We start from the raw sequence: 16851 nt of genomic DNA on the forward strand, positions 1-16851 counted from the left end.
AATTGGTCTTGGACCGACCGACGCAATATAGACATGATCTTCACGTCCATAAGACGTCTAATGTTTAGTGGGGAGGTGCTATTTTTTCCATGTATTTATTTTATTTTCTACATTTTGCAATGAACTTAGAAGTTAATACCCATTAAGGTTTTTGGTGTTGTGCAGTTTGCTTCTAAACAGATGTATTTCAGCTTGGTAGTACTTGGTGTTTTGTTGCTTGGGTAGAGTAAAACCTGCAGCCTCACTGACCCTTTGTGGATAAGATTGGTGACTCCTAGACTACAATAACCATATTACATTACAGGAGATTGTAAAATAATTTCTAGTTAAATTAGTTATAAAGTTAAACTAACAAAATGTGTTTCCAAACACTTTAAAAAACTATGTATAGACAATTGTATTTGTCTTTATCTGTGAATGTAAATTAAGTCTGCAAACTGCTGTACAAAACACTTAAGCTAAAGAAAACATAACCTTAAAACGTGTGTGTCTCCTTAAGAATCAGGCACTTAAGAAGGTTTATCACTTCTGACTGGAGTTAAATTTAGCAACAAGTATCATCTTAATGTTGTTTTCAGTTGCTCCATCTCTATTGGGTAATCAGCAAAGTGGTGGTCACTTCACAGCACCAACCTTCTGCAGCATCACTCCTGGTCATGTGAATGTAGTGGTGCCACCAGTAGTGAGGTGTCGTTCGCGAACGATCCGGCTCTAGGAGCCGGCTTTTGGAGTGAAAGATTGGAGCCGGCTCCTTAGGTGCCTCGCTGTGCCCCCCCACCCCAGCATTTTTACTCATCACAAGTGAAGAAAAAAACACAGTTTCTCTGATTTTGCTTTTTATAGGTATATGTTTGATTAAAATAAACATTGTTGTTTTATTCTATAAACTACAGACATCACAAATACAAATATTGTCTTTTAGAGCATTTATTTGCAGAAAATGAGAAATGGCTGAAATAACTCCAACAGGGGAAGAGGGTCTGCATTCCAAATCTAATCTTTCAAGTCTTCTGTCTGCTGTTGGCCACATCATAGATGAGAGCTGTAATAGAACCGTAAAGATAAGGTTAAGCAGATTCACTTCTCTAAAATATTAAGAGAAGAAACATATAGATTTATTCCAGCATAAGCTGGACAACTGATTATGTTTTGATGAGTTTTAAATATTGCAACACAGTGTAAACAGAGAAGCAATACACAACATTGTTAAACAGTGTAAGGTGTTGGGACCCAGTTGGAAGCTTATTCTCTATGCTAATTCTTAACTTTTACAGTGTAAAAATACAAATAGTCTATGTTTAAAGGAAAACACAAAATTCTAAACTCACTGTCAAACATTGTAAGCGCAGTCTCTTGTTTCTCCAAAGCACTGTCCACTTCTGCCATCAGCCAGGGGAGGAATCCTGTCTCTATATCTGAGATACAATGGAAAGAATATATACAAAAAAATAAATATTTAAAAACAGACTGATTTATTAGATGTTTAACTGTGTAATCTTCAAATGCCATATTTTAAAAGCATATGAATCACCTCTCTGCACTGGGTCGTAGAAATAGCCCTGGTCTCTCAGAGTGTTGTAGACGGAGGGCAGCAGGTCAGCCAGGTATTGCTGAGCAAATCCTCTAGCTGCTATTTTCTCTGCTATCACTCTCTCATTCTCCAAGACTTCTCTCTGCTGCTTAAGTCTGCGAACCTACATCAGGAAAGCAAAGCATTATGATATTATGGCCATATTTTGCCAATTTATGTTTTTTGATTGGCTATTTATGACCTCCTGGGGCATCACACAGGCAACAAAATCATCCATGGGAACATACCTGTTGCACTGGTTAGTATTATTGTAGCGGCTCAGTGGTTTAATACCTGGTGCTAATTGAGATGTTGAAATATTTTTTAATTGGGCGCCAGTTATTAAATTAATTTAATTAGATTAATTAATTAATTAATTAATTAATCAAATTAATTAATAACACAAGACATCTCAGGGTGTGGTTTCTACAGGTGACAGAAATTTTCATAACCAAGTTATCCAGAAAAACACACTGAAATGACAGGTTTTGTAAAATAAAAGTATTTATTAAATCACACATATATGAGTAAATAATTCATTAAAAAGTCATAAATGTAGCCATTAGATATCAAATCATAGTGTAGAATGATAAATGAGAAATAAACAACAAACACGTTATAATGCTGATATGAAAGGAATAAAGATTAATAGAACTATTAAGTGAATATTTCTAAATAAGGGTCTAAATGTAATGAGGTCAAACTAATCAAATGAGAACACTAAAATAAGTAGATAAGTAAGATATTTTACGGCCTACAAAGATCATCCCTTTCGCCAAATAACTAAAAATTAATCTATACTACGAAGAGAGTTAAGAACAATAACCAAACTAGACTTGACCAACCAAAACACCAATTGCTGAGAGAAATACCCAAACTGCCTTACTCTGAGACGTCTACAAAGGGGGGTCCCCATCGGTTCGGTCCGCTGTTTAAACCTCTTGTTCGGCTGACATCCTGCACCCCTAGAAGGTCCGGTGTGGACCCATCCGCAGGGTAAAGATGGTGCTCTGTGGGCCAGCGGCGCACCTGGACGACACCCGCTTCTAGTCTCTGCACAGGGAAGGCCTTCCCTGGAGCTGGCTCGGCTGGCGTACCCTCTCGGTGATCCGTCGGTTGGTCTAGTTGGTTTACTGAACTATATTAACTATCTTGGCAAGCAGGAGAACTCTGTAGATCATAAAATAGCCTAGTTATTTAAACTAGGATAGCTAATATTAATATACTTGAAGATTAAATGCACTAGTCTAAGAAAACTAACTTAAGATGACTACACTAATAGTATATCCTTTCTCCATCTCTGGGCTCCCTAACCTCTCTCCTCTAACTGTTTTCCTCAACTCATCTTCTTCCACTCCTTCTCTAACTCCAACTGCTTCTCCTCCAACTCCTCCGAACTGAACTGGAAACTCTAAACTGGCAACTGAACTGTGTCTGCCCAGTTTTACTATTAGTCTCTGTGGCCTGTTTGGCCCCTGAGCTATGATTGGCCCTGTGGCCCAAATGTCTGTGTTTTGATTGGTCTAGGAGCAATTTCAAACTTTGGTGGGGATTCACAAAGGGCCATAAACCCCCCCCCTCCTCACATGGTCAACATGCTTCAGCTAGTGGTCTATTTTTCTAATAGACCAAACCAAAAGAAAACTCAACTAAACAGTGGATCAAAATACATTCTTCAGCATACCAGTTTGTGAGGATAAATTCAGGAAACAATCTTACAATTGAATCACAATAAATGTAATATATATATATTTTGCCCACAAACAGTTTTGTAATACTCAAGATAATCTTAGGAATACAATGATGGATGGTACTCTGTCAGAAAGAGATCAAGAGTCATGTTATTATTTAAACCCAATTAAATCACTTAAAAGATAATACATGGTTAAACCACTGATAACCAAATAAAGCTAAATTATCAAATGCTAGTTAAACCTTGTTGATTCAGACTTGAATGTGTAGGAGAATTTAATCAGGACACATCCAAACACATATACCATATACCAGACACATATACCATTATCTAGTAAACATTCTATAAAACACCTTTTTTATATAGTCAATATATATGTATTTTAAGCAAAATCTTCTCAGTGAGAAATTCCTCTTCTCTGCTGAGTGTAGATAAGCGGCTGGCATCGGAATTTACGACGGTGGGGGAGGTTGGTGAACAGAGAGCAGAGAGTCTCACTTACAAACGGTCAATGGAATTTCCAAGCTTAGAACATTTCTCTTAATTTCATTAATCTTATTTCTAAGTGATTGCAGAAATAACTAGGCACAAACCCCTAAATTGGTATAATATTTGGTGAATTAACAATTTCCAAGGCATTAATTAAGTTTTGACACTCTCTTAAATCCGCAGTCCCGTCCTAGTGATGGTGTTGCAAATGTGTTGCAAATGTTCCAAATGTTTACATTAACTCCGAGGTTTATGACTTGGAGGAATGTAAACAGAATTTTACCCTAAACTCGCATTTAGGGCTCTTGAGCGAGGCTGAGTGAAGAAATAGTCAGTAAATGTCATTTTGAAATTTAAGGTTGTTTGAAAAAAAGATTACTCCAAGGTTTTTTTAGAGTGTTCTGGGTTCGAAGTTTCCTTATAGGCCGTAAAGTGGGGGTAGTGTGTGTGTCTGTGTGTAAGCAATGAAGAAATCCTCTGGTTAATCCACTACATTCCCCCCCCATCGATCGATGGGCCACTGGACGTTGGGTCATCGGTCGATGTCAACGTGGATTTCTGTAGACAGAGCATGTTAGGGTACATCTTTCATGCAATTGGTGTCCTGTTGGTCATGCTTTCTTAAGACAATCTACTACAAGGTAGCTGACAGAGTTTTTGGTCTAATAGATTTCTCTGATGATCAGTTTTTTTGTTGTAGCTATTGGCTTTTGGTTCTGAATAGAATAGTTAATTTAATGTGATAGTGTGGCAACAAGCATATGAAAGGATCACAAATAGTTTGCTAGCTATTTGTTCCTTTATAACTTTATCAAGACAACCTACCCATAAGGTATGCTTCAATAATTAGCCACTACTTAGTCAACAATTGAGAACAATATAGCGGAGCAAACATAGTCAGAAGGGAAACAAAATATGTTTTGGGCACCTGAAGAGAGAGAAGAAGAAAAAAAAAAAATTGGCACCCCCCCTTCTCCACGTATTTATTATACTGTTATGCTAATGGTTTGAAATGGTGATTCAAACACTAGGTTTAACAAAATATCCAATTTGTTGTGAGTTATGCTACTTGGATAGGTGAGTTCCAGACAGTGAATGTGTGGTACTTTCTCAATTTAACAATTGCGTCAGGTCAGAATATGGTGGACAATGAACACTCAGTGTGTCTAAGTATTTGGCCCAGTATTATGATTTAACCTAGGGCATTATTGGTCCCGACTTGTCCCATGGGGCTTTTGCATAGTTTAATTGGGTTACAGTGAACTTGTTTGAGAATCAGTTTAATAAAACACTGACGATGCGGGATTTGGTTCCAGATGCGAGGCAGTTTGTCTGCCTTTGCCTGAGGACCAAACCAATGAGACCTGAGCTCGCGAATTGTTTTGCCAGTGCTGTGCTGGGACCTCACCAGTAGCTTGTCAGCAGTGTAGCACAATGGTTGGTATCCAAGCGTGCTTTTTCCCAGCTTTGGGTGTTTCCGCAGTTCACCGCTAGAACGGTGAGATATACCAACACCTGAGAAAGTGTGGTTCAGCGAAAAAGTTGTGGCCTGAGCCATTTCAATAGGGTCTGGGGGACGTCCCCTCCATCTGGCAAATGCACCTGCCACAGTGATGAGATGTTTGTTCCTTCGAACAAATTTCATGAGTCTTTCGACCCAATCCATTTGTGGAATTGGCCATATACCACACAGATCTTCTGAAGATTGGGGCTGAAAACACACTAGCCTTTTTCCAACAAGTGGCAGATATGTCAATTGTGGGAATGCTCGGTGTGTTTCCCCCATCATTTTGTGGTCCACCCATGGGTGATCGAGGGCCTGGGCTAGGCTCTCCCCCCCATGGCGCTGAGGCACCACGAATGAAGATGAAGCGTGTGTATCTGGGGCATAAACAAACAGGCCCTTGAGCATCCTGAAAGACGCACAGTAAGTGGCAAGTGGATCAAGTTGAAATGCCAGTGTTCTGAAAGAAGTGTTGCCACATGCACCAATTGTTAACTTGTTAACTTTCCATTTGATTTGAGCATTCCGAAAAGCACATCCATCTGTGTAGATGGTGGGAATGTTTTTACATTCATAAGAATCCAAGGGACTGTGTTTGTCTGGAACCACTGGTGCAGGAACAAGAAGAGAACAATCCTTTTGGTGCACGAACAGAGGATCACAGTTAGTCCGTGGCAAGGAACCTGCAGGTGTTCTGTGAACAGCTGACTTGTCAGCCCATGGAACAAAGATTTCACCGTTGACCGTTGTGTTAAGAGTGAATGACTTTCCAGCTTTTGGGTTGTACTCATCTACAGCCGTAGAGGGAGTCAATGCCCATGAACAGGTGTTTTGTTTTAGAGTCATGCTAGGGGACTCTGAAGATGGTGGTTTCAGAATCCTGACTGTGAGCTTCTCATTGATTTCCGTGGAATTTGAAGGCTCAATGAGCTTGTGTGGCTCAATGTTGCTAGCAACATGATAGCATTGAACTCTATCCTGTGCCTTAGGACAGGGCAGGGGTTCGCAAACCTGTGCCCAGATTCTATGATGCTGAAAGTCAATCAATGGTTTGAACCGGTCAAGGAGGTCTTTGCCAAAGAGCAATGGGACGTTCTCCAATGGAGAAATGTGAATTGGATGGGTGAGGCTCATTGGACCGATGGCAACGTGCACCAGGGCTGCAGAATGCAGAGTGATACCAGTGTGCGAATATGGTTGAAGGTGAAGAGCACACTTTTTCAGAGGTATCTCTTTGTTGTTTCGGCGGGCTGTCGCCCTCACCTGGTCAAAAAGTGAATTTGACATTAAAGAAATGTCTGACCCCGTGTCCAAAAGAGCTTCATACCCGAACACATCTTCCAGCCAGGTGGCTAGGTAGAATTTTGGTGTTGAACCTTTCTCGGTTAAGAAACCCAAGAATTGTTTAGGTGGTGGATCCTCCAGGCTGAGGGAAGAAGCTTCCTCAGTGTGGTTGTTTTCAGCGTCTGGCTGTACAACCAAGGCTGCATTGGGGTGGATGGATTTCGCACCCCCCCCAAGCAGGTTGATCTGGAGCTTGGACAATTGGCAAGAATTCAGATTCAGCATTGTCCTGCTTGCGTATTTCGTCACGAAATTGTCTGAGCAGACTGCCGTCTTTAGTGCTCAGGTTAGTTGAATATGTCTCATGCTTGTGCCCTTTAGGTGGACACCAACGTTTGTGGTGCTTTGGGCTCTTTCTCCTGAGCGGAGATTGAAGTTTGCTGGAGCTCTGTGCTCGAGCATGGTGCTGTGAATGTTTGCCATTCCAACTGCGTTTTATCCTACCTTTCCTTCGATAGGAGGGCTTTTGGTCACTTTGCTTGGCCCAATGTAGGGACGAGCGACGCCAAGAGTGGAACACTCTCTGGTTTTTGTGGTTTAACTGGGTCTTAGGTGGCATTGGAGCCTTGTGTGCCCCTTTTTGCTTGACGTGGGAGGACTGCTCATTAATTATCAGGACGTCATTTGACTCTGATTTTTTATTAATGTTTTGTTGGAACTTAGCAAATCCTCTGAGAGCCAAATCACGCAGCTGCCGGCTTGTTAGCGTACGAGGGCAGGCTGCGACTCCAAAAGAGTGACTGGTGGAGGGATGGAGGTTTCTCACGAACAATGTTTTGAAAACTTCCTCTTCCTCCATTCCAGGCTCATTTCTATAGCCGAAATAAGCGTGCCTGAGGCGGTGATAGTACTGTAGGGGTGTTTCCTGGCGACTCTGCTTTATTGCAAGAGCTGCAGCAAGGCCGGTTTGAACAAGGTGGTTGGAGAACTCATTCTCCAAAGCCTTGCAAAGAGCAGGATAGTCTCTCTTAACCTGGGGTGGTTGGCGCTCAATGAAACGTCCAACTTCCCGACTAGAGGACACCCTAATGAGGTAGATTTTATCATTTACCGTGGCCTTGGGGAAACGGCGTAAGAAGAAGTCAATGTCGCGAAGATACTGGTGGACATCATTAGAACCGTCCGGTTCTGGTTCAAAGCGTGGGATGTTACGCGCAATTTTGTCCAAATCTCTATCAGAGGGTGCTTGAGGTTGCACAGAGGTCCCATGTGGCTGGGAACGCTGAGTGAACCTTGGTTCTATTGGCGCTTCAGCACCTTTAAGGGAGACTAGAGGGAATGTATTTGTGGATGGTTGTTGCTTAAGATCCGGAACCCCAGGGGTTCCTGATTTACCAGCTGGATTGATGGGGGAGTCTCCCTCCATCATCAGCTCAAATGTTAACTCTGTTTGGTCTCGAGTTAATTTGACTGCATTGTTAGCATGTGCTAATTCAGTTTGTAGCTCAACCTGTCTTGCAATAGCATGTTTTAGTTTTTCCTGTGACTGAGCTGCAAGTTGGGTAGCTATGTTGGCTTCCTTTTGAAGCAGCTGCACTTCGGTTTTGAGGTCTCTTTGGTTCATTTCAGACTGTACAGTTTTGTTCTCTAGGTCTGCAACTCTATCATTTAAAGTCACAATCTCTGCTTGGAGATTTTGAATGGTTTTGGAGGAAGCAGCAAGTTGATCCTGTGACAACAGTAGTTGTTTCCACAGTATTAGGGAAATCGGATCCACTTGTTGCTTGCTCTCAAGGATTTTAGATACACACTCATTGAGGCTTTTCGCAATTAGTGCATGGAGACCCCCACTGTCCATTTGTTGGACTGGGACGGTAAGTCCTGGGGGTAAACCAGCTGTAAGCTCTAAAAGAGCTTTTTCGGTGACACACATTTTGATTTACGTAAAGCACGTGGAATCAAACAATTTTGATGACAAACAAGTTTACTTTATGTTCGAGTCAATTAGCATTGTGCCTTTTCTAAGAAGAAAATCTGTTAAAAGTGGGCGACCTAAGGTTACAATTAGTAGATTAATTTTGAAAGAATAGTTAGATTTGTTGTCAGTGGTGCTAGTGAACAGTTTAGTAACTGTAGGCCACTATACACAGTATGTCTAAATATGAGTATAGTTATTAACTATGTACAGGATGGGAGAATTTAACTATGTATTAAGCACAGGTGTGCTGGGTATATGGTTGAGTAACTGATAACTGGATAGGTTTTTTTTTTTTTTTTTTTTTTTTTTTTTAATGGTTAATTAATTAATTAATTTCAATCAGTTATTAATAATTGATCTTAATCGATCAAGAATTAATCTTAATTTATTTGAAGATGGTTGAATTAAATTGAAAATAATTAATTAACAAAAATGTAATTAACTTTACTTAATCAAATTGATTAAAATGACCAGTTAATTATTTTATGTTGTGATTAGTTACTCAATGGAGATAGCTATTTAGCTTGGTTCAATGTAACATAAAGAGTAATGTTTGAGAGAGCAGACCTGAAACTTAAATTTAACTATTTAATATAAACCAATTAAATGAATGCAGTTATTTGTTCACTTATTTAGAAACCATTTAACCCAACCACAATGCAAATTCCCTTTATTAACTTAACAAAAAGTTTGTTTGAAATTGCACCCTCTGGCGACAGAAACTCTAAATGCACTCTACGGGATGATAGCAATTACACAAGTACAACACCAGGTGGCGACACAGCTATGTGGCTAAGTGGCTCCCTCTGGTGGTCAAACAAATGAAATGCACCTTTCTGCACTGTATGCAGTTAACCAAATCAAACACCAGATGGCGATGTGGCAGTGTACCCCCCCTAGTGGTGAGGGGTAGTAAAACACCCTTTGAGTTTGAGTGTAAATAGTCAGGCTGTCCACCAGATGGTGGCAGAGGCCGACTGGTGGGAGTGGTCACGCCCACTGATGATGCCACGTTAAGGACCGCCCCTTGGGTCTGGGACCTGGTCAGCAGATTTGACTGACTCAGTCGACTGTGAATAGCAGAGGAGAAGGACACGGCTGTCCGAAAGTTTAACACAGCAGCAACACACTTCACAAGATGAGCAAAGAGGATTTACATCCTGGCGTGGTTAGTTTAATCACGCACACAATAAACTTCCTGCCACTCAGGGTGGTGTTACGTAAAAGTTAGCTACTCTTTTACGCACGTGGAAGTGTCCAGTACTGCAGGATTTTACGGATTTCGCGCAAAAACCGGCAGTTTTAACTGGAGCGCGGAGTCAATGAGCCGGAAATCCGCGACTCATAGCTGCGCGAAGGCCTTATCAGATCAACACTGGCAAAATATGTCTATTTTACCGGAAACAGTCCGAACTTCATGTAAGTACACACGTATATACACGTATATACACCCGGGTTTAAGGTTACCCACACGGCGGTGTGTCAACCAAGCTTATTTTACAAATAAGCGTAATGTTTTCAAGAGCGCTCACGTACCACACACACAACTGTACACGTTATACAGACACACAGGGGACTGTGCGCGCGACGCGCACACACAGCGGGGGACTGGCCAGTCCTGAATTGTAAACAAAAGCACGTGTAGAACCTGTGCGTGTGTTTCTAACACGCTGGGTTTATGCAGTTAACTCCAGCTAGGCCAGCTAGCCAGCAGCTAACGCATTTAATAATAAAAACAAAATACACTTTATTCTGCAACTTACAGCGCTATTTTCTGGAACTGGTTATGAAATGTGTATATTCTGGTCTCGCGGCGGAGAGCCAATAATAATCCTGCCCCACGTTGGCGCGCCAAATTATGTAGCGGGCTCAGTGGTTTAATACCTGGTGCTAATTGAGATGTTGAAATATTTTTTAATTGGGCGCCAGTTATTAAATTAATTTAATTAGATTAATTAATTAATTAATTAATTAATCAAATTAATTAATAACACAAGACATCTCAGGGTGTGGTTTCTACAGGTGACAGAAATTTTCATAACCAAGTTATCCAGAAAAACACACTGAAATGACAGGTTTTGTAAAATAAAAGTATTTATTAAATCACACATATATGAGTAAATAATTCATTAAAAAGTCATAAATGTAGCCATTAGATATCAAATCATAGTGTAGAATGATAAATGAGAAATAAACAACAAACACGTTATAATGCTGATATGAAAGGAATAAAGATTAATAGAACTATTAAGTGAATATTTCTAAATAAGGGTCTAAATGTAATGAGGTCAAACTAATCAAATGAGAACACTAAAATAAGTAGATAAGTAAGATATTTTACGGCCTACAAAGATCATCCCTTTCGCCAAATAACTAAAAATTAATCTATACTACGAAGAGAGTTAAGAACAATAACCAAACTAGACTTGACCAACCAAAACACCAATTGCTGAGAGAAATACCCAAACTGCCTTACTCTGAGACGTCTACAAAGGGGGGTCCCCATCGGTTCGGTCCGCTGTTTAAACCTCTTGTTCGGCTGACATCCTGCACCCCTAGAAGGTCCGGTGTGGACCCATCCGCAGGGTAAAGATGGTGCTCTGTGGGCCAGCGGCGCACCTGGACGACACCCGCTTCTAGTCTCTGCACAGGGAAGGCCTTCCCTGGAGCTGGCTCGGCTGGCGTACCCTCTCGGTGATCCGTCGGTTGGTCTAGTTGGTTTACTGAACTATATTAACTATCTTGGCAAGCAGGAGAACTCTGTAGATCATAAAATAGCCTAGTTATTTAAACTAGGATAGCTAATATTAATATACTTGAAGATTAAATGCACTAGTCTAAGAAAACTAACTTAAGATGACTACACTAATAGTATATCCTTTCTCCATCTCTGGGCTCCCTAACCTCTCTCCTCTAACTGTTTTCCTCAACTCATCTTCTTCCACTCCTTCTCTAACTCCAACTGCTTCTCCTCCAACTCCTCCGAACTGAACTGGAAACTCTAAACTGGCAACTGAACTGTGTCTGCCCAGTTTTACTATTAGTCTCTGTGGCCTGTTTGGCCCCTGAGCTATGATTGGCCCTGTGGCCCAAATGTCTGTGTTTTGATTGGTCTAGGAGCAATTTCAAACTTTGGTGGGGATTCACAAAGGGCCATAAACCCCCCCCCTCCTCACATGGTCAACATGCTTCAGCTAGTGGTCTATTTTTCTAATAGACCAAACCAAAAGAAAACTCAACTAAACAGTGGATCAAAATACATTCTTCAGCATACCAGTTTGTGAGGATAAATTCAGGAAACAATCTTACAATTGAATCACAATAAATGTAATATATATATATTTTGCCCACAAACAGTTTTGTAATACTCAAGATAATCTTAGGAATACAATGATGGATGGTACTCTGTCAGAAAGAGATCAAGAGTCATGTTATTATTTAAACCCAATTAAATCACTTAAAAGATAATACATGGTTAAACCACTGATAACCAAATAAAGCTAAATTATCAAATGCTAGTTAAACCTTGTTGATTCAGACTTGAATGTGTAGGAGAATTTAATCAGGACACATCCAAACACATATACCATATACCAGACACATATACCATTATCTAGTAAACATTCTATAAAACACCTTTTTTATATAGTCAATATATATGTATTTTAAGCAAAATCTTCTCAGTGAGAAATTCCTCTTCTCTGCTGAGTGTAGATAAGCGGCTGGCATCGGAATTTACGACGGTGGGGGAGGTTGGTGAACAGAGAGCAGAGAGTCTCACTTACAAACGGTCAATGGAATTTCCAAGCTTAGAACATTTCTCTTAATTTCATTAATCTTATTTCTAAGTGATTGCAGAAATAACTAGGCACAAACCCCTAAATTGGTATAATATTTGGTGAATTAACAATTTCCAAGGCATTAATTAAGTTTTGACACTCTCTTAAATCCGCAGTCCCGTCCTAGTGATGGTGTTGCAAATGTGTTGCAAATGTTCCAAATGTTTACATTAACTCCGAGGTTTATGACTTGGAGGAATGTAAACAGAATTTTACCCTAAACTCGCATTTAGGGCTCTTGAGCGAGGCTGAGTGAAGAAATAGTCAGTAAATGTCATTTTGAAATTTAAGGTTGTTTGAAAAAAAGATTACTCCAAGGTTTTTTTAGAGTGTTCTGGGTTCGAAGTTTCCTTATAGGCCGTAAAGTGGGGGTAGTGTGTGTGTCTGTGTGTAAGCAATGAAGAAATCCTCTGGTTAATCCACTACATTATGAACACATATAAAACATAATAAAGCAATGAATAAATAAAATTAAATAGCAAAAACTGTAGTTCTTGGCCTACTAGGAAGATACTAAATCATAGAAGCTCATAATTCAGGTGAGGTTACCTTCTCCTCTCGGTGGCGCCTCTCCTGTTCCTCCAGTCGCTGCACCTCCACAATTTCAGCATTACGCAGCTCCTGGAAAGCGCGCTGTTGAGCCCTAAGAGACGCCAGCTCTTCCTCTTCCAAAACTTCCAGCAGAGCCTGTTCCACGGTCTTTCCTATCAGCACCTCTAACACAGGCTGCACCTCTGTGTCAAAGTCAAACAGCTGTAACAAGAATGGAAAGATTTAGTCTAATGAAGAGTAAACATAAAGCTGTGTAATCCTTTCTAAAAAGTCTCAGAGGCCTATTGTACATTATAGATTATTAAGGATTCTGTGAAATTCTATTGGCTGTACTTCTCTACAAGAAGCTATGGGTTTAACTTATTGTAGCTGAATGCTTTAATTTGAAGGGGTGTCCACAAACATCTTAACATACAGTGTAAGTAAGGCTCTGGTAATGTTGAATACATTTTAAAAAACAATAAATGTGTTTGGTCTGTACCTCTCCTTCTTCTATTTGTGTGGCTACATCTTTTCCAGACTTGGCAGGGATGAAGAGAGGAGTGGCTGGTCTGTCTAGAAATGCATCAGTCTGACATCCCACACTGGCATCTTCAGGATAATCACTCAGCTCCTCCAAGTACAGCTCTAAGCCACAAATCAAATATAGATTACAATTATTTATTAAAATACTTTTTGACTCATTACACTCATTGAAACATGAAGGCTTTGGGTCAATTCCCTTTCATTCTATAACCAGTTTGCCTGGTAAGTACAATGTTTCAACAGTGAAAGTACTGTTCTTGTAATTTCTACTGCAGCTCAGCTACTCCATGAGTTGGAAATTAATATACACCGGAAGGGTGTGATGTAGATGACTAACCTCTTCCTGCCAATATTAACAAGAAACAGCAGCAGCACAGTAATTGTCTATTTCTAAAACACATAAAGCTCACCAGTCTGCACATCCTTGTGTTTCCTCCCTTCAGGTGCTTCTGGGGTTAATAAGCGGAACTGCTCTTTAGCCCTCTTTCTTGCCAGGGCTGTCCTTCTGGCCTCTTGCTGTTTTTTAAGCTCAGCAGGGTCAGGTTGTGATCTCTGTTACACAAAGGTTTTTAAATCAGTAATTTTAAACAAAGTGACACCTTATATAGCTATATTGTACAGCAGATAAATAATGTCACTTAGAAGTGTCAGAGTGTGTTTTGCATAGGTATTTCCTCTGACAACACGCCGATCGTACATAATGTTTCCATATACACGTGATCCTTCCTTTCTGCATACAATAAAAAAAACAAAATAAATATATATCTATATATACAATTAGTTATACAAACTAATGTCACTTATTGATAAATGATACAAGTCAAAAGCTATTTTACCATTCAAATCAAACTGAAGGAAACATTCATTTCTAGTACACATTCTTATTTAAAAGATTATCAATTAAATGTTTATTATTATTATTATTATTATTAGATCCACAACCCACTCTGACTAGTCATGTTTTAAAGATACATGACCTTAATGTAAGTTGCACTAATAATATGTTACCATTAATTTACTAAAGGGTCCAATAAGATATCCACTATGTATAAATAAATAAATATTTCTAATAATAAAGATGTCTATATTTTTACAGGAAAATTTATATCTATATCTATATATTTATTTACTGAATGGTAAAATATTATTAAGTTAGCAAGTCAGTTGACTTTTTAGCTACATTTTATTATTATTACCCTAGATACACTATTAGACAAAGTAAAAAAAGAGCGAAAGATAGAAAAACAATAAGTGAATGTTGGTCAAATATAGCTAAAATTAGCGGATATTATAACTAGTAAACCTTTCATAGCTGATTCTAATAGTAAAATGCAGTAACAGTTACAGATATTTCAGTCCGATTTTACTTTAGTAAATAAAGTCACGGTTAGCTGGTTTTACTCTGCTTGCTGTAAATAGTTAAACCACATGTGTCAAACACAAGGCCCGCGGGCCAAATGTGGCCCGCCACGTCTTTTTATGTGGCCCGCGAGAGCTTGTAAGATCTTAGTGTCTATAATAAATAAGTCAGAAGCGTTCTTTGACCAAAAAATACATTTCCCACAATGCTTGTCGATTGTATTACCCGCAAAGTTACGGCTTACTGCCACTACACGGCAGTGTAGTCATTGATGTGGAAACCCTGCCGGAGGGAAGGTGTAACTTCGCGGGTGGAATTGAGACATATAAATGTTTATCCCATAATGTCCAGAAAAAGAGAAGTTGATGCAGACGGACGGCTGTGCTTCAAGGCGAAAGACCGGTATGCCTTTTGTGTTACGAAGAGTGTTACTGACCAAAATAAACGCTTTTTAGGAGAGATATAAGTTCTGTGTAAACATTTATAAGACAATAGCTGACAAAATCTGTTTTAATGACGTTAATAAACATCACTGTGACAGCGCTAGTCGCAGTTTCACCGCAGCAAAGTACGAGGACGTGAATCACTTATCTAACCAGCCTTTACTGATTTCTGCCCTCAATAACCCTTTCAATAACCTCCAATAGCCTTTAATAGTCTTCAGTAGCCTTCAACAGTCTAACCTTGCAGCCGTGGTGTGTCCACTAAACTCCGTAGTTATAAACATCCTGAGGTTAGCAGCGCGATAACTGACCTGTTTATAATGTAATCCCAGCAGTGACTCATGCTCTAAACGGCTGCTGTTAGCTGATTGGGCTGAAAGATGAACTGTAGAGAGCTGTATTATTCGGTTACAAAAATCTTTATTTCATACACAGAAGAACTTAAAAATTTTAAAAACGCTCCAGACTGGCTGAGCTGAGCCCTGTAGCCCGTGGCTGGGCTGTAGCTCTGACTCAGTAAAGACTGCGGACTTGTGGTGCTGCTGCTGCAGCTCCCACTAGTGGTTGGATGAGGAACTGCTAAATCTGAGGAAATGCTATGTTCTTAACAGCTCACAATTTTTGATTTTATATTTATTAAGCCTTATTTCAGTTAATAATGTCAAAGTTAATATAACTTGATGTCATTTCTATTCACTTGAATAGTTTGGTTCTTGATTGATGGAGTTTTTGGATTTCATGACATGACAAATTAAAAGGATTTATGTTAGAGCAACAAGCAAACATTTTTTCCATGCAACTGTAATATTTGATTGAATAAATAATATATTGAGAGTTATTTAACATTAAGGAGTAATTACATTCATTTACATATATTACATTTGGTTACATTTTATTACATTTATAAGTTACATCTGGCCCTCGGAGGACAGCCAATATGCCAATGTGGCCCTCGGCCAAAATGAGTTTGACACCCCTGAGTTAAACTATGTCAGGTGAGTTCCTGTCTTACTGAATCACCGCAGGGTCCTTGTATTTGGGGCGCGTTGAAGCAGGTCGTGGTCGAGTAGAGGACACATACGCTCCGTTTGGAGCCTGGTTGTAGCGCTGTGAAGCCATTCTGGCTACTTCTATTGTAGTTCTAATTTTTGGTTTAATAAAGATCCATGTAGATCCACAGATATAAAACATAGATTAATGCATCAGGTTTCAATATGCTTTGATTTTGATTGGAGGGGTCTAAACTATTCTTCTTTAAAATAGTTTGTAAAGGCCTGTGCAAGTAAACACATTCAAATGTTTAGGTTCTTTGATAAAGAGACATACAGTTGTATACAATTAATAACATGATTTTTCAATTATAGATAAGAAACTATTAAATATTTGATCTTCTACATTCTGTGGATTTCGGCTTTTTCTTAAATTTTCTACTTGAATTTGAGAAATTCAGGTACAACACGATGTAGATGTAAATCTAATCTCAGCATGTCATGCTGCCACAAAAAAAACGTACTCTTCAGATGCTTTTGGATTGAACAATAGCACCATCTACAAGGCAGATGAAAACACTGCACACACATAGCATTAGAGAACACCATGTTCTAGGAGCACACT

General features: G+C 39.5%; 1 protein-coding gene across 1 annotated transcript; it reads right to left on the minus strand.

Annotated features, from left to right (window-relative positions):
• Window positions 1–911: 911 nt before the first annotated feature.
• LOC111193670 (radial spoke head protein 3 homolog B-like) lies at window positions 912–16356 on the minus strand. The gene is made up of 7 exons (XM_049479626.1): window positions 16258–16356; window positions 13845–13986; window positions 13391–13536; window positions 12907–13110; window positions 1532–1694; window positions 1329–1415; window positions 912–1042 (listed from the first exon to the last, which is right to left on the minus strand). Exons 1-7 carry the CDS (start codon window positions 16354–16356, stop codon window positions 1002–1004), a joined length of 882 nt encoding a protein of 293 aa, XP_049335583.1. The 3' UTR covers window positions 912–1001.
• Between the last annotated feature and the right edge of the window lie 495 nt (window positions 16357–16851).

The sequence above is a fragment of the Astyanax mexicanus genome, chromosome 5, assembly GCF_023375975.1.
Source record: "Astyanax mexicanus isolate ESR-SI-001 chromosome 5, AstMex3_surface, whole genome shotgun sequence".
Lineage (NCBI taxonomy): Eukaryota > Metazoa > Chordata > Actinopteri > Characiformes > Acestrorhamphidae > Astyanax > Astyanax mexicanus.